Source organism: Nestor notabilis, unplaced genomic scaffold (assembly GCF_000696875.1).
Source record: "Nestor notabilis isolate BGI_N333 unplaced genomic scaffold, ASM69687v1 scaffold890, whole genome shotgun sequence".
NCBI classification, from domain to species: Eukaryota; Metazoa; Chordata; class Aves; order Psittaciformes; family Psittacidae; genus Nestor; species Nestor notabilis.
Window position 1 is genome coordinate 1 of NW_009912229.1, and position 26948 is coordinate 26948.

At 32.9% G+C, this 26948-nt stretch overlaps 1 protein-coding gene across 1 annotated transcript in view; it reads right to left on the bottom strand.

Moving 5' to 3' along the window:
- Positions 1-1784: 1784 nt before the first annotated feature.
- The window catches only part of LOC104408614 (glutamate receptor ionotropic, kainate 2), a gene marked incomplete at both ends in the record, with an annotated part of 101816 nt that continues 76652 nt past the window's right edge, over positions 1785-26948 (bottom strand). The window contains 5 exons of the mRNA XM_010018270.1: positions 1785-1908; positions 7237-7443; positions 18617-18730; positions 24627-24638; positions 25697-25804. Of these exons, the coding sequence (XP_010016572.1) occupies positions 1785-1908; positions 7237-7443; positions 18617-18730; positions 24627-24638; positions 25697-25804 (565 nt within the window). The remainder of the gene's footprint in view (positions 1909-7236; positions 7444-18616; positions 18731-24626; positions 24639-25696; positions 25805-26948) is intronic.

Below are 26948 nucleotides of genomic sequence, written 5' to 3' on the forward strand. Positions count from 1 at the left end.
CTCCCCATCCTTCCGGGAGCAGGGGGAGGAAAAAGGCGGGGAGTGAGTGAGCGGCTACGTGGTTCCGAGTTACCAGCTGGGCCCAACATGGGGCACGAAGGGTTGAGACAATAACAGAGCTGACCAGAGTGTGTTTAATCATATTTGTGATAAGCCTTCATTGTTTCAGGCAGTCACTCGTCATAATGCTCATTTATTGGCTCTCAGAGTTGTTGTGCTTGATCTCAGGGTTTCAGCATGTCAGACCTTACTTACAGCCAGTATTTGCTGGTTTAGTGTTTATCTGCTGGAGGGCCTGGGCTAAGATTATTGTTTCACTGTACATCATGGTAATGACTTGTAATGCAATAGACTCATTGATCATGAAACCGATCTGGCTTGCATTTCCAGCATGCTCATCACCTCTATACTTTGGGAGGTACATAATGAAAATTTTAGCAATTATATGACAAGCACCAAACCTGGAACAACAAATTTCAAAGAGAAATTCACTTATCATTAATTGTTTGAAAAATACCTGCCAAAAGAATTTCTATTCAAAAAAAGTTTTTGATAACATCTGCTACAATCAGTACATTCTCTTAACTGGGGAACAAAACCAACCTATTTTAGGATTCATTTCAGAGTCAAATTCTCTCTGAAATTTGGATGATTTTTACTAGCAAGTTCTGCAGAAAACAAAAAGATAGTATCAAGGAGTTTTAATGATACTCATGATTCAAATAGAAATAATGATATGGAAATAAAGCACTTACAACATCGAATCATAGAATCATTTAGGTTGGAAAGATCATTGAGTCCAACCATTAACCTAGTTGGTGAAATGGTAACTGCTGTCACTAGACCATGTCCCTAAGTCACACATCTACACATCTCTTACATACTTTCAGGGATGGTGACTCCACCACTTACCAGGGCAGCCTGTTCCAGTGTTTGACAAACATTTCAGTGAAGACATTTTTCCTAAGATCCAATCTAAACCTCTCCTGGCATAACTTGAGGCCATTTCCTCTTGTCCTATCACTTGTCACTTGGAAGAAAAGCTTGACACCTGTCTTCTTACAGCCTCCTGTCAAGGTTATTGTAGAGAGCAATAAGAACTCCTGTCAGCCTTGTTTTGTCCAGACTAAACAGCCCCAGTTGCCTCAGCCACTGTGTAAGACCTGTGCTCTAGACCCTTCACCAGCTTTGTTGCCCTGTTCTGGACGTGCTCCAGCAACTCAATTTCTTTCTTGTAGTAATGGGCCCCAAAATGAAGACAGGATTTGAGGTGCAGTTTTGTCACTGCTGAGTACAAGGGGATGATGCCTTCCCTAGTCCTGTGCCCACACTATTTCTGATACAAGCAAGGATGCTTTTGGCCTTCTTGGACACACTGCCAGTTCACATCCAGACAGCTTTCAATCAACATCTCCTGTTCCTTTTCTCCCAGGCAGCTTTCCAGGCACTTTTCCCCAAGCCTGCAGTGTTGCATGGGGTTGTTGTGACCCAAGTGCAAGATCTGGCATTTAGCCTTGTTGAACCTCATAAAATTGACTTTGGCCCATCAATAAAGCCTGTCCAGATTCCTCTGTAGAGCCTTTCTACCTTCCAGCAGACAAACACTCCCACCCAATTTGGTGTTAGGAAGTTGCACTCGATTAACTTGCCCAGATCACTGACAAAGATTAAGAGAACTGGCCCCAATAGAGAGCCCCGGGAAACACCACTTGTGACTGGCCGCTAACTGGATTTAACTGTTCACCATCACTCTTTGGGCTTGGCCATCCAGCCAGTTTTTTTACCTAGGGAATAGTGCCCATCCAAGCTGTGAGCAGCCAGTTTCTCTAGTAGAATTCTATGGGAAACAGTGTCAAAAGTTTTACTAAACTCTAGGTAGCCATAATCCACAGCCTTTCCTTCATCTACCTGTCATAGAAAGAGTTCAAGTTAGTCAAGCAGGACCTGCCTTTCATAAATGTATGCTAACTTTTAAATCACATGCTGCATGATTGCCCTCAAGGCAATTTGCTGAATAACCTTCCCCAGCACCAAGGTCAGACTGACAGGCCTGTAGTTCCCCAGATCATTCTTCAGACCTTTCTCCAATGTAGGAGAATGTTCTAAACTTAAGACCTAAATGGTTTGAAACCCTTCTTGCAATTCATAAGTAAGATCTTAGAATACTAGTTCACTGTTTTTCTATCAGCACAAGTTTAACTTATCAGAAGTGCACTCAAATGTCATATATAAAGGCATTCTCAGGAGAATCTTTTTTTGGAATTTCCGTTTGTCTCATATTTCAGGCATTTTCTTTTTTTTTTAATGCTTGCTTAGTTGATATATCTGTTTAAGCTATTACATCTATATTTTTTAAATAAATATGAAATGAATGACTGTTCACAGTCCTAAATATTGTCCACAAAAGAAGAGAGATAAGCCACTGTGTTAAAGTCCTTAATTTTCCAAATACAGAGAAATAAGGCAAAACACATTTCTGAAGTCACTACTGATGTTCTGCCTCTGGTTTACTAGCTAGGTTGTCCTGTGAAACATCTGTATAATTTGAACCTGATGACGACAAGCACAGCAGTCCTTAGCAAAAATCTAGAGTCTTCCAAAAAACAAGTAAGTCATTCTAGAAATACAGAAAGGAGGAGGTGATATCATTCTGTCTGATATAAAATATTATTGCTAATTAAGTTATTACAATCCAGAGATCCTCTATATAGAAATATTTTGACAATGAACTAACAATAATGTTCAATAAGTAGTAGAATATGAGTGTCATTTAATCTAGGAGCATTACTTAAAAAAAAATAAGTCAATAAGTTAGGTGTTATACATGACTTTGAAAATATGGACATTGGACCAATGTTTTCACTAGTATAATGAAGCAGCCATAAAGCAGATATGTTGCTTTTAAAAGCACCAGTAGACCACAGGTTTAATTATCCGGCAAGTACAGCATTAGTGCAAAAGACAATGCTTGATCTTTCTTTCTTCTAAAGAGTCTCTAACTCCTGCTACTGTCAAATTTTCTGAAATTGTGATTAATGAAAGAGGCATGGCTAAACTGTCCTGCATTTTATTCAGACCTTTTGCTTCAAAATTACATGAAGGAAAACTGTATCTATCCTTGGAAAGAAGAGGCAAGAGAAGCTCCTTAGCCTTTCCTTATGAGGCTCTACAGGGCAAGACTTGTTGTAAGTATGAAGGAAAAAGAGTCCAAACGTGATGAAATTAAATCTGAAAAGTGAAGGAAGAGAAAAGAGATGGAAGAAACTGAAATTCTTTTACTCATACAGATTTTTCTTTGTTTCTGAAAGGAAGCAACTTCCCTTATTGGAAGCTTTGTTTACTTCTACAACCTTATTGCTTATTGGAAGCCTTTTTTTACTTCTACACAGTAATACAAAGAACTTGGCTCTGGTCCTTTTAGACCTTAAATTGTGGAGGCGGATAGAAAAGTAACGAGTTATTGGAAGAAGATGTCTCCAAAAACATTTTAAACTGATTATATAAACATCTTAAACTGTTCGGTTAAGAGGGTAAAAGGCCACTACTATTTCTATAAATGTAAACATTTTTTATGTAAGCATTTATTAGTAAAATATTGATTTTTGTAAATTCAAAAGATACTGAAGTAAAACACAAAGTTATGTCTAAAGTTAATTCAAATTAAGTAGTGCTTTCCAATTGTTCAACTACATAATTCTTAAATTCCTCCAAGCTGAAAATCCTACTCTTCTGAGGCACAAAGAAAAGTTTAATCCTCACATATAATAAAAGAGCAGTCATGATCTAAAAAACAACCCTTTTCTGTAATTATTTATGAATCATAAAAGATCTGCAAGCCTTAAAGTCTATTTTTATTACATAAGCTTTTTGCTGAAAGAGATTCAAACAAAACGATTCATTCAAACAAAGAGCAGGAAGAAAAAAAATGTATTTTTAATGGTATATAATAATAACAAATTACATCCCAGTGGATTTTTCATTATCATTTATATCTCTGGTAAAGTATAAACCAGTAAATTTTGCCTTTTTTAGAACCCAATGATAAGTATGTTTTGAAGTAATTTTGGAGCAGTAGAATGTTCAACAAAAAAAAAAGCAAAATTATATTTTTTTATTCTTTCAGTATCTGCTAGCTATAGGGCAACACAATTTACACACACTATATACCTCATACAATATAATACAGTGCCATATCAACTTTCATCAACACAGAACAACCTGAAATATACAAAATTTATCATTCAGTTCAAAACCAATTCAATAAATCTATCCTTGAATAAAGTTCTTGAACCAAAGGCAGAAAATCAGTATAAAGAATAATTTTGAAGAATGCATCCCTAAAGGATGGAGATACCTGAATTTTAGCTCCCTGCCAAATATCTAACACCCTTATCTAGAATTAACCAGAGATGAAGGTAAAATATTGAATGAAAATTGTGACAAAGAAATTAGGCTGTTTAACTGGAGAAATTCAATTGAATTTCCATAGGGAAATCGTATCTATAGTTGTGAATATTTCTTTTCCATTTGCAGCTAGAGAGACTACTGTCTTTTCCAACAAAAATTCATTATCATTCAGTTGTTAAAGTGAAGGAATCACTGAACTGATTTTTAAGTATCTATCATTTAATCAGAAGGAAACTAGTCATTGTTTGGAAACCAATATCATAATGATGGCATATGTGAACACTGAGTAAAACAGTGAAAGAAAGAAGAAATGCAAGTAAACTATGTGAAAAGAGATTGAAATCACACAGAACCTGAAGTAAAGGTTTCAGTCTTTGTTCACAGTATAGATGTTCAAGCCTGAGACTGACATGATATGTTGAGATCTATTCAGATAACATTACCTTAATTTCACTTTTATACTTTTGAGTCCAAGCAGTTATTTAAAGTCACTAAGCAAAGATTTAAACAGTTTGTTTAAAAATTTAAATTCTATTTGGTACTTTTATCTTTATATAAATTGTGCATCTTCCTTTCAACACTCACAATATACCAAAATTATCCATTTTATTTATTCTTGAACTGCAAATGTTACAAACTACCCTTGTAAAGTTATATACTACAGCATAGTATCCTTTCTTTCTGAACTTAAGTGACCAACAGTTGAAATATAACAAGCAGATCAAAATAAAATAATTTCTAAAAATATTTTTCAAACAGATTTAAGTACTATGGCAACTTTGTCATTATTCTGTAGTCTATTTTAATTAGGAACTCAAGTTGAAAAACACAAACAGAATCATTTTACCTTTCCAAAAGAAATAGCAATTGAGTCTGTTAAATCACTTTATACAAAACAAAACCTTTTAAACATTTTAAAAAATAATGCAAAATAAAGACTGAAAAGCTAAGCTAACTGGGCCATGTGAAGTTCTAACCATATAAAAACATCAAATGTGGTAACTCTATATCTGGAATTTTCTAAATTATTGTCATCTGAAATGTGACTTGCTAATAAAATGTACCAATAACATGCATGTAAATGAAGGGCACAGATGCATAAATAAATTGCATGTATTCAAGTAGATTTCAAAATAAGACTAGATAAAACCAGAGAAAATTTTAAAGGAAAAGCTTCAAAATTGAGAAACTGAGATTAGTAGAAGTTATGATCCCAGTTAAGAAATTAGATTACATCTTACATTTATGTACTAGCACAGTATATAACCTTTTTTCACTCCTAAGTAAAAGGCAAAATAAATTTTAATCTAAGTTAAGTTATATGCTATCTATGGGAAAAAGGAACACACACCTGCTTTATCAAGAGGAAAGGACTGGAAAAGTTCCAGTTCCACATATGTAACTGCTGCAACTTCTTCAAATGCATTTTATTTCAAAATTATCTCTGTGAAAAGCTTAGGAAGCCATACTAGTGCTTGTGCAAGAAAGCTTTAGGGTTGAATAATAAAAGCATACCAAAATGTGATTTTTCATTGCTTCTGAAGAATTATATAAGAAATACTTCCACAATATCCACCCCAATCATTGAAAATTAGTTCCAGATGATGATGGTATTTAACAACCATCAAATCTAACAGCAATGGATGCCTATACATTTATACATATGTGAAAATATGCATGGGTAGAGATGGACAGACAGTCTAGCTAAATATGTTTGATTTTTATGTATGTGTGTGAGGTATAATATGTATACACATTTAAAGATAATATAAATACAATACTCCCACGCTGTCATCTTGGAAGTGTGAAGCTAGGCATAATCAACATCTGTTGCAACAGCAATACCAGATTATTATTTACTAGGAAAGCAAGAAGATAATAACCTTCCTAGTAAATATGAATATTTTGATTAGCACGTTCTGCCCATCTGCTGAAATCTTACAGCAAATTGAAACAAGTTTAGTGAATATTTTTATTTCATTTCAGCTATTCATGCAGTTTCTGTCACTATAAGGAGGTTTCACTTGAATTAGCTATGAAAGTGTCTCCCCTTCTTCCTCTCTGACAGTGACGTGCAGAATATGTTTTATCTCTGTTTGACCAAATGTCTCTATTTGAAGCAATTTGCCCAAATGCAAAAAGGGACAATGACATAATTTTCAAATTTACTAAAATGTTTCCAAGAAACTGAATTTAACTGGCATGACCAACTGGGGACATATGCTTTGAAGGACAGGATGTAATCCCTGTCTTACTCATTCACAAGTAACTGTAATGGTATCTGTTTTGACACACATTGCATTAATTTGCTGCTTCAGTATATGTTGAGATCTGTTTGCACTTTATTGATAATATTTCAAGAAAGATAGTCCTCTTCTTGCTATATATCAAATAATTTGTATTAACACTCCCTACAGAAATTTCTCTATGAGAAAGTCTCAGATCCACTAGCAGAAGAAGAAGCCTGGCTTCTATTGATTAAAAAAGATGTAGGTTTTGTCACAAAAATCATATATTTGTTCTCAGAAATAAATTCTGAATACTGTCTATTCCGTATTTTGACTTAGGCATATGCCATGGAAGAGCTAAACCAGTTTGGTAGAAACAAATGCTGCCTATAGGCAAAATAGAGATTCAGAACAGTCTTTGTTTTACAAATAAATTCTACACGAAAGAAATCATTGGTGTGAATCTACTTGCATTACTTCTTTAAAAAGCTGCATACTCCAAAACAGTACTGTTCCAATGGCATTATCATAAAAGTTTCACAAAATGTCTAGATAGAATTGGAATCCAAATTGATAATAAAGGCTTCAAAAGTTAACTTACATGATCAATTAGTTCACGAACCATTCCATTCCACTGTCCACTGGCATCTTCCTGAGCTCCGTATTTGCCATCCTCCACCAGTCTAATCTCATAGGAAAATCCAAGGATAGTAGACAGCTCCCTGAGGAGATCAATGCAATAACCTTCAAATCGATCATTTCCGTACAAGGGTTTGTCAGACTTCTTGAACATAACATATGGCTCTTCCTATAAAAATTAAAAAGACAGAGTGGATAATGAGTGCCCCCATACTTTTTAATCTAAAGTAGTACACTGTCATGATAGCACTCCCTGTACAAAGAACTGAAATTAAAAATAGAATCCTTTTAGCTTTTTGTTAGATCTGTCTGAAGTCTTTATTTATCTTCAAACTGAAGTTAGTCAGAAGACAGTTTTTGTCATTTTTATTTGAAAAAAATGATACTGAGACACTATAGACATATCTTCAAGGAATACATAGAAAACTAAATTTAAATGTGCTTCATAACAAATTACATTATACATTAAAATCAAATGCATTGTCTGTATGGACATTGTAAGCCTCTTAAATTAGGAAACAGTGTTCTTTGGCAACTGCAACAATGTAATTCAGACCCTAAACATCAAATGTTTTAAGTGTTATGTTTTACACTTTTTTTTACACAAGTATTTTAACTGTTTTCTCAATGCTTTGTCAGGTGTATAAAACCTACAGGAGAAGGCAAAATTCAGTGAAAGCTCCCACTGTTCTGTTGCCTCAAGTTATAGGCTGCCATTTACAAGACTGCAGCAAAACCAGGAAAAAGTTAACTTAAAAAGCAAATTCCATGACATAAATTCCATGAAAATTTGTTTTCTTTAAACACCTTCTTATATTTAGTTTAAATTACAATGTGACATTTTTGCATATAGTGGCCTGCAAACAAATTAAAATAACTGTAAAAGTATCCATAATTATGGGAAGAAACTTAACATTTAGCAAAAGATAAGATTTTTAAATCTGTTTCTCAGTATAGGATAACCCTCCTCAAATGAAAAAAAAGACAAAAACGTGAAAAACAAATGGTATAATTTTCCACCACAATATGAAACCAATATTCAAGTTTTATTTGGTAGGTAGAATATACATCTCAGTCTTTGGCCAGGTGTTAGACATGTTTTTTTCATTTTTAGAATAATAAGAAAATAAGCACCAAGTAAGATAAGACAAATGACAGTAGACGCAATTACTGTACCAAACACAAGTCTCAATGAATAATCAGATGAACTCTCCAGGGTAACTTAACAGAATTCATAGAGCCCTAAACCTCCACATCAGCACTCACTGGGGTTAAAGCACTTAATTCTACAGGCATCTGACAGCTTTAATAAGGATTTGTCAGCATTCCAGATGTAAACATGTGTCTTGAGGTGTCCCATGATTTAAGCATTATATCAATATGAAACTGGAAATTTAGCACATAAAATCTTACTCAAAATGCAAAGGAGAGACCAGGAAGTTCTCTTGCTTTTTTTAAAAAAGTGTATTCAGAACACATTATTGCTCCTGTTACCTCTTATATTAATTTTTTTCATAAATAAAGCAAACTACTTAAATAAGACTCTGCTGAGATTTTATTTTTACTTCTGTTGAAATTAATAAGGATATAGCCATATTTTTAAAAAGTGTGCCACTGATCTTTATACAATTAACATGGAATGTAACATGAAATAAATTGTCCAGAGAAACAATAGGATGTTTTGACAGAAACTTTTCAAACAATAGAAATTACTCAGGGAGCTCTTCTAGATGTAGTACTGACAAGAACAAAGACCTAAGTAAAACATGAAGTTGAAAGCAATTTAAATTACAAGGATTGCTGAATAATTCTTGATTAGCAGAGACAGTGAAAGAACAAAAACTATGTACAAAATCAGTTGTTAATAAACTCAGACAATTGTTATGAAATAGCTCACATTTAACAACTGTAAGAAAAAAGTTTTTCAGGTGAAATCAGAATTCCCTAATGAAAGCACACTACTGACCAAGCAGAAGCAGTGCCAAGACAAAACACAGAAAGTGTAGAAAAATAACAAGACTCAAACATGAATTCTTCAATGAACAGAAACTGTTAAAAGTAGGGAGGAAGTGAAATGTAGCTCAAAATGTGAAGGGCACGTGGAAGAGAAAACAAAACAAAACAAAACAAAAAAAGAAAAACCCTGAACATAAAACTTATGCAGGGACAAATGCATAAATGCCAAAGGAAAAAATACAATACAATTAGCAATCATTTGTAATAGCTCTCATTAATCCCAAAGTTTTCTCTAGTTCTTTTTTTCCTCTGGTAATAAGCAACACACATTCTAAATACTGAACATGGCATTCATGTATTCTGCACAAGTCCATGCAAAGGATCTTCTACATATGTTCAAGTTTTAAATTTGTAGTACGTACTAATGTAAAACTGGTTACCATATACACTCTCAGGAAATTGTCTATGCACTGAACACATGGATGACCATTGCTTCTTGGTGGATTATTACTTCTACCAAAATATTTCACTAGGACAATTATAATTGGTAAGGTAGGCAGATTATTTAAACTGAATGGTTAGTAGAAAATAAAATATTTCTTTTAACTTTGTTGACAATTTAATTTTATCCTTCAGCTCCTGAGAACATGACCCTTAAAAATCACTAGACCACATCACAAAATAAGTTGGTCAAACTTGCCTTCAAAACATTTACAAAATGTTCTATAAGATCTTCTAAGCATTTTCAGCTAAAACTAGTAGTCTTTCAACATTCCCCAGAGTGAAAAACAAACAACAAAACCTTCCCTTTAGCATTTTCATTATCGCTTGGAATGACACAAGTAGCTTGCAGCAAAAGCCACTGAAAAAGCACTGCCTATACACAGGCGCTCCAAGAAGAAGATTCCTGAAAAAATCCTCATGCAGAGTCCTTTCCAGAAAACATGCTTACTCTGAATTAACTTAGGCTACGGAAAATTGGTTATACCATGTATTTTTATCAATTATGCTTGTCCTGAAATAAGAGCAACCAAAGGGAGACTTATTGCAATTTAAAAACAACACTTCAACCTAATTAATCTTGCTTCTGGTTAAGCTTACTCTTGATACATGAAATTTGCCAATTTCGTAGCAAACCTTTGACCAGCTCAATAGTAAGGAATTACCCAAATGAAGTTTATACATATAGAAACACTTAGAACATGGAAATAAAGAAAAAAGATAAAGGGCATTTGGAATAATGAGAGAGATGGAAAAGACATGGGTTAATAAAGTTTTACTATCATTATCTTACATTTGAAATTCGGGGTTAGGTAAACTGACGTTTTCTCACAAGTTTAAATGATAAAAGTTTATAAGCCTTGTGCAAGAACATGAGTCTAAATTACATAAAATCAAAAGATTCACATATATAATCATACATCTAATTGTATAGTTATATAATTTATAGTATTTAATGTCAATATTTTTAGAAAAAGCAAGAAATTAAAATGTACATGCAGTACACTCCCTCCAATGTTCAGTCTATACCTACATCACCAGACAATTAAATTTAATCTGAAATCAAGCACTGGTTTTGCTTCAACTGTTTATACTGCATATGAGTAACTTTTTCTCTGAAGGGAAAGTCTTCACTATTTCCTTTAAAAATAGGACAGTTTAGTGGAATTAAAAAAAAAAAAACCAAACAAAGAAAAAGCTTTGATTCTTTATTTGAGATATACTGCCAATATCTTTACCGCTTAGGACAATAGTATAACAAGCAAGTATATAGTAGGATGGACTCTTTCCTTTCCAGAAATGTTATTCTATGCCTTAGGAGTCTTTAAATTCAGATGTATGCAACCGTGTGATACTCTGCAGAATTCTCAAAGATTTAAAAGGGTCATGAGGGGATATGGTTTGATTCTCAGAGATCATTCTAGTCTTGTGAAAGCAGGTGAATGACAGACAGTCAATTCTAGTAACTCAAAAGGTGATATAACACAAAGTGATCATATTCCATAACATGTAGGTTTTTGGCTAGTTAAAAAGGCATCTAATTTATGTGGCCTTTATCTCAGCACAAGGAAAATCAGTTATTTGTAAAGGAGCTACCTAATCCAGTTGACTAGAAAGGAGTAAGTACTCATTCAGTACAAAACGTTATGAGAAGGAAATTAATCAAGGCTAGAGAGGATGCAAAGTAGAAAAAAAGTTGTATTAAAAACTTGCTAGTAATTTTCAGGATAAAAAAAAAAGAGAGAAGAATCAGAATCATCATGATAAACTTAGCAGGAAAATATGTCTAGTATGAGGTGTCCCTGCCCATAACAGGGTGGTTGGAACTTGATAATCTTAAAGTCCTTTCCAACCCTAACCATTCTATGATTTTAAACTAACACTATTGTAAATAAAGATATTGTCACAAGGAAGAGTAAAGTAGCATGTAGATTAAAAATTATATCTCTAACTAGAAGATAAATCCTTGAAAAGTATTTATTGAGTAATATAGAAAAATTACAAGTTCATAAAAAAACCATATAACCTCCAAGTGACAGATGACTTCTCTTTTCATGCAGACTTTCTGTTTACGTGTACTGGTGATGAATAAAGACATTTTGCCTTATTGATAAGTTGATGGCTCTTAACTGCATGGTGAAATTTAAGCACAGTGATTTTTATCAGTGAGTTTATGTGCTAATACTCCATGAATGTACAATTGGGTTTCTCATAATAACTCTCTAAGTTACATCATTTCTATGGTACACAGCAAGCATACTACCTCCAAAGGCTTTTTTTTCTTTAGGGATGTCGATATAACAGTTTTTCCACTACACATTTTCATGTGTTCTACTTGCAAAATTTATATGTATTTGGTTTTGAATGAATAAGTTGAATCACAAACTTAAAGTTTCCATGTTTCTACATGTTAAATTAATATTACAGCTTTACAGACTTGTTTAATATTTAAAATGAACAATTAATAATTGAATGAAACCCACTTATTTTATACAAATGTGGGTATAGAAAAAAGATTACTGATTGATTTTTTTTATTATTATTTTGTTGCCTTGATCTATATGTTTTCTTTTCAGATTTGGACAAGAAATGCTTACTTGAATTATTCCTGTGAGCTGTATTAAATTTCAACTACAAAGCTATTCCTAGAAATGGCAACAATAAATTCTACATTCCAGTTTTAAATTTTATGGATAGTTATCTGTATCAGTATTAGTATTACTATCAGTACTGAAAAAAGCAAAACAAAACAAAAGTAGAATCCCTGATGGAAATAGAAAAAACATCTTCAAAATTTGACACTGTTAGAACAGAGAATTTTAATCATTAGCTTCTGTTCACCAGGGATATTGGAGTTAAAACGCTGCCATTTCTAATTAACATTTATGTCAGATTTAAGGAATATGCAATAGGCTTCCAGAGTTGGCAGTCAAAATTCAAGTGGGAGAGGAGAAGCAATCCACTAGTTACAGGCAATCAAAATAATGTAAAATATTAGGCGTCTCACTACTCATTTGAGCCAGCCAGGATATTCTATAGAAGAAACTAGGACCAGACATAAAAAACCCTGCAAAGTCACCTACTTTCACTATACTATCTATAATAAACATTAATTATGAAAATCCTTATTTGACATCTAAAAAATTTTCTGGATGAGTCACTAGTATGACCTTTTTGGTCATGAAACATGTAGTCATAACTATGTTTTGATAAATCACAGCCTGAAGAACTCAAGCTATAGTTGTTCTTTTTCTGCACTTTCACTCCTCATTTTATCAGGCTGCTAAAAAAATAAAAGAAAAAGTTTTATTTATTCTCCCACAATTTAACCTTAACTTTAGCCAGACTTTAAATTAATTCAGCTGCATCCCAGGAATGTGTACTGTTTCCATTCCAGCACAGCGAAACAGGTATGAGTAGATACCTGTTTCAAGCAAAAGCACTTGACTCAATAAACTACAGAATGTGAAAGCATTAAACTGTTACAACAGTGCAGCCTGTCCTAACCTATTTTTCAATTGAACTGACTCATACTGTCTTCATGATACGTGAAGAATATCAAAGACATTATTAGATCTTACCATAATGAAAAGCAAAACATTCTTTTCTTACAAGGTATCTTCAATTTTCAAAAGACTGTGGGGAAAAACTAAGAAAAAATGCAAACCCTAGACATCTGGTATATACAGCAGGTATTTTCCTAGGTTGATGGTCCTTGGTGTTCATAAACGCAACAAAGGAGTTATAAACTGACCCTTGCCATTATGTAGAAGTATATTTTTATTATTAACATTTAATAATAAAAGGTAATTGAAGCACTAGAGAATTATTTGAGGGAAGTTGTTCAGGTTGAGGCTGTAAATTTGGAACCCAAAATACTTCTCAGTCATTATTCAAAGATACAAATAAATGGTCATCCTACCTTCTTCTTGCACCCAGTGAGGAGAAAAATAGCTTTATTGACCTTTTTGTACTAAGTCAACTTTAACTTGTGCTGATCCCACTGTGTTCATTCATATCCTATGACTCCTTTCAAACCTCATTATTTTTTTTCTGATAAGCATCAGTTACTTTTTCATTTGAAATACAAACAAGCACTGTGGCCAATCATATCTCTGAATACTTTGCAAGTCTGAAGGTCCCAAAGGTTATTAGAAGTACAGAGACATTATGCTGGATCTTAGGACAAGGGTGATTTTCAACCTAAATTCTTGTATTTTTAGCACCATAAACTACACAGCACACTAATTTAGCTTTCTCAGTGGAAAAAATCCTGAAATGCTTCAAAGTAGTTGGCTTTACATTTCAGCTACATCAGCTGGTGGCTGGAGACAGAGGAGTGGAACTGGGGCAGGAGTGGAATGAAGTTCAGGAAGGAGAAGATTCAGAGTTTGGATGCTGAAATGGGTATAAGAAGTCTGGGAGATGTAGTTAGGCACACACTTATCATGACAGAAAAATATATAGAAAGGGGATAAGGAAAGTACTGAAAGCTGAAAATAAGTGTTGTGGTTAAGAATTGAACATTCCTTTAGTTTCCAATGAAAAAAAATATTATATCTGACTAAAAAAATTGAAAAAACATCAAGTTTACAATTTTTCTGCTAGACAAAAGCAGATTCAACTATTTTGTGTTAGTATACAATTTAAAAAGATTTGTGAAAGAGAAATAATAATTTAGGGCTGCCACAAACATTATTGAGTTATTAATATCTCAAAAATTAGGTATTGATTGAATCATTCCAGAATAATACAATATTAATTAAGAGAAAATGCCTGTTCACAGGTATCTTTCTTCAGATTATCCCATAAAAATGAAAATTAAAAAGATTATACATCTGCAATTCTGTCTACAAGAGACATCCATCTTTATAATAAAGATAAAAAGTTATTTGTTATATATATATCTCAATTTAAAATTGGAAAAACTGGCCATTACAATCTCATGTATTAAATATCCTTTGGGTGCAAAAGAAAGGGAGAGAAAGCATACAAAATGAAAAATGTCATACTTTAAAGAAAAAAAAAAAAAAAAAACATAAAACCAACCAAAGGTACTAAATCCTTGGTCTTCACTTGATTTTACATCTTTATTTTGAAAACAAGATAGCATTTCTATGGCATCAGATTTCTACACATTATAAAAAGCAGCACTTCTGAATAAAATACAGTTTGGGGTTATTACATTCTGAACTAAATAAAACTGTTTAGAAAATCTATTATAATTATTCATTCTAAAATATTCAAAGTGATTTTTTTCAGGGAAGTATAGATAAAGAAGTAGTTTCACATTTCAAAAGTAACAAAAACCTTAAATTTGAAATTATCACACACCTTTCGTAACTTTCACATATTCCTTGAAAACATTAAAATTGACAACTCTGAGTTTTTCAAAACTATGATCTAAGCAGATATAGAAAAACACATGAACACTAACTACAAGGGAAAGTAAAGAAGCATTCATTTCAGCAGAACAGGACAAATCAATCTGTATAAATACATAGGCTAGTATACAATTTAGTATAAACAAACGCCATGCACATACGTTTATAAATATGGAAATTGAATTCCAAACTTAAAAAGTTTATCAAGTAAATGTGGAATATATATAAATCCAAAAATATTTAGTTATACCTAAAATATAAAGAAAAAAATATCAGAGTTCTGATAGTTTGCATAACAAAGTCAATTTAGGAGCATTAAATTATAAGAAATCTCTATTAATGGCTTTGAAAAGATTTTTGTTCTCTTGTTGGGTTTTTTTTGGTTCATTGGTTGGCTGGATTTTCTTAAGCATAGAAAATTTGAATGTAGTATTTTAATTATGGAAGAAATCCTGAAGTTTTAATGCAGATGGAATTAAAACAATAAAATCAAGAAGACTGAGATATCTAAAACTACGGTTATACAACATACAAACAGCATATTTATTATTGCTATTTTCCAAATTTTTCCCCCTGTAAAAAGCTGACTATCACTCTATCAGACCTGTTCAGCTGGTATTTTGGGCTGCTATGGGACCAGAACTTGGAAACCAGATATGCTTCTGCAATAAAACTACATGCCAGTAGACTTCTGAGAAGTGATAAAGTCCTGGGAACCCTGACCCGTTTTCAAAATAGAGCTACTGAATTACTCAAGGAATAATCTTTCACATGGTCACTGATAGCGTGCATTATGCAGAATTCAATACAAAAAAGATCACATAGTTCCATCTTTACTTGCAGTATGGATTGCAGTTTATTTATTATTATTTTGCCTGTCAATATATTTTCATCTCCAGTAGACTCAGCTGCAACTGAAATGCAGTGTATACTCACAGATGTAAAGATCTTGATAGTTACAATATAAAGGAGGAAAAAAGATATTCAGAATTTCAGAAGACAATTAAAAATAAAAGAAATACTGGGATCTTTAAAAGAAAAGTTAGTGTAAAGCAAACTACAGAGAAAACTGATCAAAAGCCCACAGCTGGCAGTATGCTATAGACTATTGAGAGAAAAACAGCACAGAAAAGTCACGTGAACAGATTAAATGAGAGAATTGCCCTTTTTTAAAGCAGTATTTTCTAGACTGAAAAAAGGAGAGAAAAGGAAGGTGACGAAGAAGAAAATATGTTTCTATGAGCTGTAGTATTTCATACTGTTCCCCTGCATTGTTACAAAATGAATATTCGGTAAGAAGCTTTCTGCCCAAAAGGAATGTATTTATTAAGCACAAAAAGTTAAAGCTACAAAAGTAATCTAGTACCTGTGCTTTCTGCATCAGAACAATTTTTGGTTCTGTTTGTTGTTCTGAGTACCACCCTTACTATGTCTTCAAAGCTGAAAAGTTATTGCAATTATCAAAACTTTTACCGAACAATAACTGAAGTATAAAAGGCAGTTACAAGTGAGCAACATGTAACACCAACTTGAATTCCTCATATTTCTTTTATTTTGATATGTGCAAAGAGGACAGATGCTTATAAAACATCACTAAAAAAAGATACCCGTTAAGAGAAAGGGTAACCTTGATTACAGAAAGCAGTTACTACCATAAATCTTAGGAATCTACTTTTGTGAGCTCTACAAGCCCAGACTTGGTGCTCTCGTTGATAGCATTGCTACTTACATTTATGTGGCTTACCTTCCTTGAGATCATAATATGAAAGAAAATCATGCAAGTGTAAGTCTCACCGTAGAAAATCAATATGATACATACAATATATGAACTCAAACCTAGATAGTATATGATACTAGATAGATAGTATCATAGAATCAAATAAAATTTTAACACCTCAAATTATTGTTTCTTTTGCAATCTTGCAGGGATTGGTCCTTGCCCCAGTACTGTTATCACTGATCTGGAATCAAGTATACAATGATTGTTAATCAAGTGTGCAGACAATAGGCTGGTTGAATACTGAGTAATAAAAGGAACAGGTCACTTAGTAGACCTAGGACTATATTCTGGAAAGCAGTAATTCTAGAAAGCAATTAGAAAAAATGTGAAACAGTTATATATTGGTGGCGTGCTTCAAGTAACATCCTAGGCAGGATATCTGGGTGCAACGTAGCAGGAGTAAAGGGAGGGTCAAATGGAATTGCTAAGAAACATTACTCGATAATGCAGCAGTTCTTATATATACAAAATTTGAAACCTTGTGAAGGGCAGTGGGAATTAAAAAGACTAATGTGCTACTAAAGATGCTTTTACTTTAAGGTACTCTAAGAGGTTTATTTTCATTTCATAAGAGAAGAAACCCAAGATATGGTAAGTTTATAAACTTAATTGTAGGAGAGAAAGTTGTGGTAAAACTGTGCTGGTCTTAGCATAACAAGAATTTATGTCTGAAAGTAAGTCAGCCATGTTCCAATTATATATCAGGTATGTATTTTTCAATAAGTAGACTAAACGAAACAAAGGATTTTAGAATATTTTCTGTAGTTTGTAGATCTGCAAATAAAAACAGACCTTACAAGTAAAGAAAAAGTTATCCACTGGCTTGAATTGTATGGCTTATGTTACATAAATGTTTAGAAGCACACTGGCATTTGTATCTATGTACATATGAAAATTCATTTTAGTTAGAAATGTTAAAATATATATGTTGGTAGGTAAAATCTCATTGAGGAATAAAACTGTTCGGAAATGAATTTGATTTTTGATATTTGAAAATTCATGATAATGCTGGCAGCAGACAAACTGGAAACTTTTTCATTTGGTTTGAAATTAAAATTACTATTTCTAAATTATGATGCAAAATTAGAGAACATTCATTTTTATGGAACTAAATATATGCAGTTATAAACAAAAAATGCCTCATTCACCACTGTGAATTTGTCCACAATGAAGATAAAAAAGAAGTTACTTAAAATATTTATTTGATCTAGTTCAAATAGCTCAATTAAATTTCTGTATTATTAAAAATTTCAACTTCATAATCAAGTAATAACGGTGATGAAAATAAATGTTAAATACTTAGCACTTTCATTAGAGATAATATCATGGTGTTAGATTAGCGCATGAAATCAATAAATATTGCTGGCTAGAATTGTCAGGCTCACAGCCAAACCAGTTTTTTAAACAAATACCTTTTGTCCTCTCATATGGTACTGAACCAAAAAGCTTTGTGAAGGAACCAGACAATTTAGCCAATAATAAGGAAAGTGAAATTACTAATCAGCTAAAATAACTCCAAAAGTGGGATAATTTACTTACCATTTAGATAAGAGTAAATATCCATGACTAGCTTAACGGCTAGAGTTCATTCATGATGCAAGAATTTCTAAGTAACTGTAATATATACTACAGACTGTTTATTACTATTGTAATTAGTACAGAATATTATATTAGCTTTCGGGTATAACTGCACTTCTGGAAAACCAAATAGATTTACTTACCAAGATGGTGGTAACGATTAAAGAGCGATTGGACAGGGAATCTGTGATGTTTGCCGGTTTTCCTTTCTGATTCTCTGTCATGTTAAGGCCACTCAATGGATCCCAAGTTCCTACCTATAAAACAGTAAATAACTGTGTAAATATTCTATTAGTTATATTTCAGCACCCAGAAAAGAACACTATGAGGAAAACCAGATTGCTAAAGGAAAAAAAAAATTAATTACTGAAACCTGTTCCATTATTCTTGGTCATTATATTTAAAGTCTGCTGCTTTAAAATGTGGTTCACAATACCTCAAAGTGTGTTTTATGAAGTGTAACGTTAAGTGGAAAATTGATGCACAGAATATCTAAAGCTACTCTGAATACTTAATTTTCCATTTAACTTTCATTCTTCAAGACAAACCACATCTGAAGATAACTTAACAATTAGTTGGAAATTCACTGAGGAGAAGAGAGCATCGTCTCTACTGAAGGATTTACCCTTTTCTGTGATCAGAGAGAACGGCAGAGGAAAAAGATGTTTTGGGGTAAACTTAATGGAGAAGACTGAAAGCAGGTTAAGTGCTATAATTTACTTGATTTACAGATAAATGTTCAGTATGTAGCTCTTTTGACATTTTATACCTTGAAATTCATATTCCAACAAACTCAATAGGATTTTTATCCAGGTAAGAAGGTCCTGGTTTATGCTTTAAGGTTCAGCTCAAGGATAGTCTCATATGCTGTATCGTAAGTAATGTGGCTTATGAATACATCCTTTGTCTGCAATTTCATCACTCTAAAACTGAACAGGGCTAGCAGTAAATGCAATTATCCATTTTAGACATCAGAATGTTTGTATAACTCCACTGTCTTAAAAAAACTCCAACAAACCACAAATGTTTCTTTTCTGTTTCTAGGCAGGACTTGAAATATCATTTCAAATACTAAGCATATCTATGGTAAAAAGTAAAGACACTCTTAAACTGTATGTAGAAAGACATTAAAACACTGTGAGGTCTGATTTTGAATCTGTATAAATATATATGCATATATAAACACATACTTTTTTTTTTTTTAATCTTTCAACCTGATTCCTGAGGAATTGTTTGTATATTTTTAAGTGCTTTGTTGCAGTACGGCTGCTGAGTAAGTTTGGGATGCAATGTGGTATGGGTTAAATAAGAAGAGTTTAATTTCTAAAACTGATAATACAGCAGAGCATGAATTAGCAGAAGCTGTAATAGAGAAAAGACAAACTTGCTGCAAGATTTTCAGTTCCACAGAAATTAATATTTTATATTTCTTCTTTGCATAGCACTCAGTTCCAAGTTGTCACTCCTTTGAATGGCTGTGATTCTTGAATTTTGGCCATACAGTACCTCATAAACTGATGAAAGAAGTATGATGGGAAGAAAGAACATGTGTGTCTCAGAAAAACAACTGGAAAATAAGATCTAATATATCATTTCAAAGTATTGAAACCAAATCTTACTACAAAAATCTTTTATTCATTTACCCCTTTAATATTATTTCATTTGGTGTCTTGAAAGGTTTTTAGGAAACCTAGAATGTTCAGACTTGCAGCTTGACCATAATTACAAAAATGTAAAAGAATTGAGAATTTTAATTGTAATGTTCTGCTAATTATTACAATCATAGTGTTTGCTTTACTTCAAAGAGAGACCAAACTAGAATACAATAACAAGGAATGACAAAGATGAGGACTTGAGTCTGTCCCTGCTCTTTCTTCACTTAATTGAAGCTGGACAATTCTCCTTTATGAAATTCAATTTCAGGTACAAAAGTAACACAAAAATTTCTAAGAAAACGCTATCATCTTAGTTGATCAATTCCAAATCCTAAATTCATTAAATTACATACTTTATTCGAGTTCAAGTTCATAATTCAAATTTATCTTGGCTAACACTTTGTTAATTAAAATACTTCCTACTCTACTTTTTAATGTAGAGACAGTCACAAGCAAATGGATAATTATCAACTGTCAGAATTTGGGATTTACATAATTGATCCATATAGACTATCCATAGCATTACTTTAAAAAGAAACTTCTGTCTAGACAAATTATTGCATTATTTTTCTAGATGAGGTTAATTGTACTTATATTGCTATTGTTGTGAATAAAAAAATTTAAGAAATGGACAAAAGCCACATGTTCCAAACAAGACATTCTTTGCATTATCTTTATTAATAAGCTCGAACCTAACAACTTACACCACAGATTTTGATATATTCTAATATGGATAAGCGCCCAAATCACACAAATATCTTTTCAAAGCTACTGCTTCTAGAGAAAACTGTGCATAAACAGTGCAGCAAATTCATTATTTTCTATTTGCTTGAACACCGTTATAATTTTAAAGTAGCCTTTTGAACAGAACTGCTAACGTGTTTCAAGTATAAAAGTTTAAAAGCCAAAAATGTACAAAAAGCAAATCAAGGTAGTCTGTTACATATAACTGCAGTTCAAATGACTTACAATTTACTTCTACTGCATTAAATTTACTGCATACAATTTACTTCTACTGCATTAAATTTAATTCCAACAAACTTTCAAGTTTTCTTAAAAAGTGAAATGAATTGGTATTCTAATATGTGTTATTAACAATATTTTCAATACAAATCCAAAGTGTAGCCCTCATATAAGCTACTATGAATAAATATAATTGTAACCCAGCAAAACCAGTAAAATAATTCATCACATCCCCCCCCAAAAAAGCATTGTACAGTTCTGAAACTTAAAATTTTGCTGAGTTTACATATACTCTATAGTTTACTGAGCTTTTGAGTTCTTTTGAGGTGTTATCCAAAAATATTCAATAGATTAAAGAAGCTTTCTTACTTTGTCATGTTTGAGAAAAAGCTATTTATTTTTATAAATAAGCCAGTATTCTTTCAATTATTCTTCTTTTTGAACTTCCTTCAAAACTCTCCTGAGAAAAGCAATGTTTTCTTTTGGCTCTAAGTTGAACAAAACTGTACATACTACTCACAATGAAGTGTCACAAGCATAGTATTAGGAAGGATCGTTGCCCTTCTGCAGCGGTACCATCTAACTATGCAGCCAAAATGAGAGACATATTCAGTTCCCAAAGAACTGAAAAATAAGTCTCCAGTTTACCATCTTTGCTTTATTATATTTTGTAGAGTAGTTAACAATACTGGTGATTACATCAAGAAAATAATTCTTTATACTGCATTGTAAGTAGTATTAATTCTTTTTATGTATTTTCCATTTGTAAAAAGCATAAGTTATTTTGCTTTCTTTGCAAATATCATGTTAATACCAATACTTCTGGCTTCCATAGATCTGTTATCTCTTTTTTTTTTTTCTCCTCTAACATTTACAAAACCCTCTGTTTATGTCACTTGCTGTGTTTTCCCAGGTCATTAATAAAGATACTAAATAAAGCAAGATCTTACATTGATATGCTGGACAATGAATTACAACTCATTTTGTGTCATTTATTTTCATCTTGTGTGTAGGGTCCTGAGCAAGGTTTCAAGCCTTAACATCCTTATTCAAGAAATGTGTTTCTTCTTCAGTGAAAAATTTTCATATCAAGGCTGGCATTAAATTCAGGTATTTTTTATCTCCCTGAATTATAAAGTGATTTTCCTTACTATGCACCTCCAGTGTAAGCACTGATTGACTGATTATAATTTAGATTATATTTGACTTAATATACTGGATTGTCACAGTTTGGGATTTTCATTGTGCTTGATCATAAATCGTTTAAGTGTGTCCAGAGTGTCTGTTGGCAAATTTTGCTGTACAGTACATCATTAGCAGCACTTCGATTACTCTTGATTTTGTAATTTTCATCTGACGTTGTCAGACATTAATTTTATTTTGGAAATGCATACTTACTGATAATGTTTGATTATCACCTTTCATTCAGAGTTTCAGGAACAGGTATCTTACGTAAAATCTGAGATCACATATGGCTTTTTTTTAAAATCAATAAGGATTTTTTCTGCTGTCAGTGACTTCAGCAGTCATTACACTTAAAATACATGATTCAGGTAATTTCCCATTATACTAACCACGAAATTTATCTAGAACATATTTTCACCAAATCTCAAAAAAAAAAAAAAAAGGTCTTCTAGAAATACTTCACAATAACTTTTTTCTCTCTCCAACATGAATATTTTTCTCCTCAAGATATCTCATTTTGTCACAAAAGCATTTCAGACTACAGCTGAAATCGTTGAATTTAACTGTTATCCTTCACACAAGACATCTTTCCCCAATATTTTGAAAGAGAGTAGATGAAATAATCGGTATTTACAGTATGGAAACACTACACACATAGCACAGAAAATTCCCACCTCACCATCTTCTCTCATCCCACAAAACAAATGAATGAATAAATAAATAAATAAATAAGAACTCTTCAGGAATTCTAACTACATAGGAAGAGAAGCTTGACAACAGAGTGGTTTGGAAGGAACATTGGGACAGCAAAAGAAAGGACAAAAATGGGGAAAGTCTGAAGAAAAAAAATAGAAAGAGGATGGGAAGAGCAAAGAGATGAAGAGGGACAAGTGGACAGGGATCAGATGGAAAGGGAAATGAACAGGGAGGGGGGTACGGAGAGAGCAAGGAAAGAGAGAGGGGGAAAGGGAAGGGGAGAGACGGGGAGAAGGAGAGCATAGCAGAAAGCAGGAGGGAAGGAGTGTGTTGTAGAGAGTTGGAGTGCACATGTGAAGGAAGGAAGGTAGGGGACAGAGGAGAGGGATTTATCACAGCTTTAACAAATGCAATCTAAAGGGAAAATAAAATTTAAAAGAAAAGAATAATAATAAAAAACACTAACTTTGAGACAGCTTTTTTAAATGAAAGGACCGGCTAAAACATATTCTTCCTACTAGAAAGTGTCCTGCTCTAGAGCTTAATGGGCTCATCCTGAATTCAGTATAGGATATTTTCTCAGAATAAGCAAGTTTTCTTCAGAGAAAAGCATTTGCCAGCATTGATTTATCTTTCTTCGTAAAATACCTTATATTTACTAACCAGTTCTATCTGATGTGCTTAATTTTCCTTTTCCTAATCTGGTATCATTACACCCTACAGAAACTGCTCTGCTTTTGCTCATATGTATCTTTGAATCTGTGTGGCATTCCTCATCATTCTTTACCAATATTTTCCCTAACTTCTAAACTTTTCTAATGTATGGTGACTAATTCCTACTGCTCTTTTCAAAGACTGTTTGCTGAAAACCTGTTATCACATCTCTTTATCACATAGCCAAAATGAGCCATGAAGGTAATAAAAGTATCTTCCTTTTCTCTGAACTTCTGTATAGAGAGCTCAGGCACATACTAGTTGTTTTTAAATATCCATATCCTTTTTACAACTATTTTTGATGTTGTCTCTTACATATACTTTATTACTGTTTCCCAAGTTAACTTTTTTTCTATTGTGGTTTTTAGAGTACCGTATTTTGTGTTGAATTTTATTTTCTTCCCATATTTCTAAACTCTTTAGACCTTTCTGGTTTATTTCTATATTTTCAACAGGGTACAAATCTCCTAATATATTCACAAATAATTTTTATCCAGAAAACCCAAGTTGCTTAGTGGTTCTTAAATTCCACTCAGTGTTCTTACAGCTAATCTTGATTTCAGACTTCCTTTCCTCATTTTCAACAGTTGTGACTTGCATGCAGACTCTTCAGCCACTACTGACATTTAGCTATTCCCATGTCATCAATTCTTTCATTTCTGTTTCCAGTAGAGAAGACAGATTGCATTGTACCTATTCCACTTGTACACAAAGCTAATTTACTTTCCAAATCTAATCACTGCTATATTCCTCTCCTCCCCCTGCCTTAAGTTTCTGAAGCCCTTCATGGGATACTTCATAGGAAGAATCTTTACTGTCAGTACATTGCTGAATGTTTAAAGACATAGTTTAGTCCTTTAATCACAGGTTTGCCACTGGATATTTTAAAATACGTTATTACCTATGAGAGTGTTTCAAAGCAAGCTCATGGTTTCTGAACCTTTTTAAAAATCTTCCTAGTAAAAGAACGTTAATATTCTAAAACTAATATTGGGGAGAAGTTTTGGATATATATGTTGTTTATGCTATTTCCTCCATTTAATGATTTATAGAAGAAAGGAAATGCAACTCTCTTTTATGGTGTCTTCCACTAATTTCTTTTTTTATTTGTGGCCACAATATCACCTTGGAGCAATAGCTAATAATCCTCTATCTGAAGATGAAGGAAAACATAATTATTATAGAACACCAACAGCCACAGCTATATACAAACTACAAGGCAGATGCAAATTGCAAAACTTATGTCTACTGATCACAAGAGTGTGAGAAACAGGTTCCTGCATTGCATCTCCATGGCAGGGTGGTTGGACAAGAGAGAGAAGGTGATCTGGTTTCAGATCGTCATGGTGTCATGTCTGCAGGACAAATACCTGTACATTTTTCCCAACACTTTTAATTCAAACATGGACAATTTTAGGCTACACAGAAAGGGCATTTCTCAATCTTTTCATCTTTCACTCTCTGTACAAGAAAAATTCATGTCAGAAGACAGACAAACCTGTCAGGCTACAGATTCTTAATTTTTTTTTTACAACTTACAGATGGAAACTTTGTATTCTGAGAAAAGAATTAAAGTTCCCTCTTAAAAACCCTGAAAATTAACAAAATAAAAGCATTTTTTAATTCTGTTTGAGGTAATTCTTCCCGAATTTGTAAGATGTAAAGAAAATACAAATACACATACCCACAGGTTCACACATGAGGATAGGCAATGGGATTGGAATGACAACTAAAACTAAACTCAATATAGACTGAAGGATATTAATGCATGGCTTTTCCCCAGCCCTCCTGAATCTAAGAATGTGGCTAGAAGCACACGATTAAGAGGACAGTAACTGTCAGACATCAAGATTAACAGCTTTTACTAGAAGACTTTGAAACCAGATATCAAATTGAGAACAAGTATTTTGTTTCATGTAACACCTGAAATGTTATTGAACAGGATACTGCTTTTAGGGGGTGGGGTTTTGTTTTGTTTCCCATCACTTTGGAGGTAAATGTCTTACACACCTTTTCAAGGCCTTCTTCCTTGAGGCTGATAACATCTAAATCAAAATCTGTCCTTAAGCCATTGGTTTTGTTGAAAGTTATCCTGCCTGTGAGGCCTTCCCAGTGGGCCTATGGAGAAAGAAAAAAATAATATCTATAAATAAATACCTCTTCTTTTGACCCAAAACCAATAAATTTTCTTCTGCCAAAATGGAAACAAATTATTCATACTATCTAAATAATTTACTATGTGACTGATTTTTTAAAAATGTATTCACTTTTTGCTAATTAAATCAATCTTCTTTCAGTGTTCACAACCAATTTTATAAACAACCCCCCATGTTAGCCAATAGACTATTCTTAGTGCATGAGATAAAAGACTGGTTTTTTTTCATTGCTCTATCATCCATGCGTACATTTCCCCTTCTGCTTCCATACTTGCCTCCCCTTTCCCCTCCTAAAGCTTCAGTCTCTTTCATTGATGTGGATTTCATTTTTCTGTCAGGAAATTTTAGTCAAATGAAGGTTTACTTTTGCAAGATGCTGAGTCCCCTGAAACCCACTGGGACAACAAAAATTGAGGTCACTGAGACAGTCTTTCAGAGCTGATTCCTTAATTTTATTAAAATGCAATATCTTTATTTCTTTATGACTGAAAGTCTACCTAGTTCTAAAAATACACTGAAGTAGAGGAGAGACTGTGGAAAACAAATTACCATCCTAAAAAGAACCAATGTTAAAACCAGGATTTTATTTCATTACAAGTAGTTTTCTTTATCACAGCATTTTAGAATGAGAAATACTGAATTAGGTATTAATTACATCACAAGACTTGAATATTCTATGGTGTTCGTCTTTAGCATATTAATTCTCTTGGCTTTACACTGAATGATTATCTATCAGTATCTAAATAGCATACTAGGACACCAAGGCCACATATGTTAATTCACCATGGGGGGTGGGGACGGTAGAGGAAAGAGATCAAAAAAATTAAATCAGGGAATAATTTTCATTCTTGACCTCTTTGAAACTTATGCCAGTAATCAGTTGCTGAATTTTTCATAATCAGTCTATGGTCTGGGGTTTCAGGGCTTTGGATTTTTTTGTCACAGATGTTCGACACACACAGTATATGTCCCAATGATCTACAAACAAAACTTTTATTTAAAATGCAGTTATTTCATCCTTTTATGTTTCCCTGTTCCAACTTATACTTCAGAAAAACCCATTTTCAAATAAAATTGCTGTCTTGGTTGATAAACTCTTTACACAC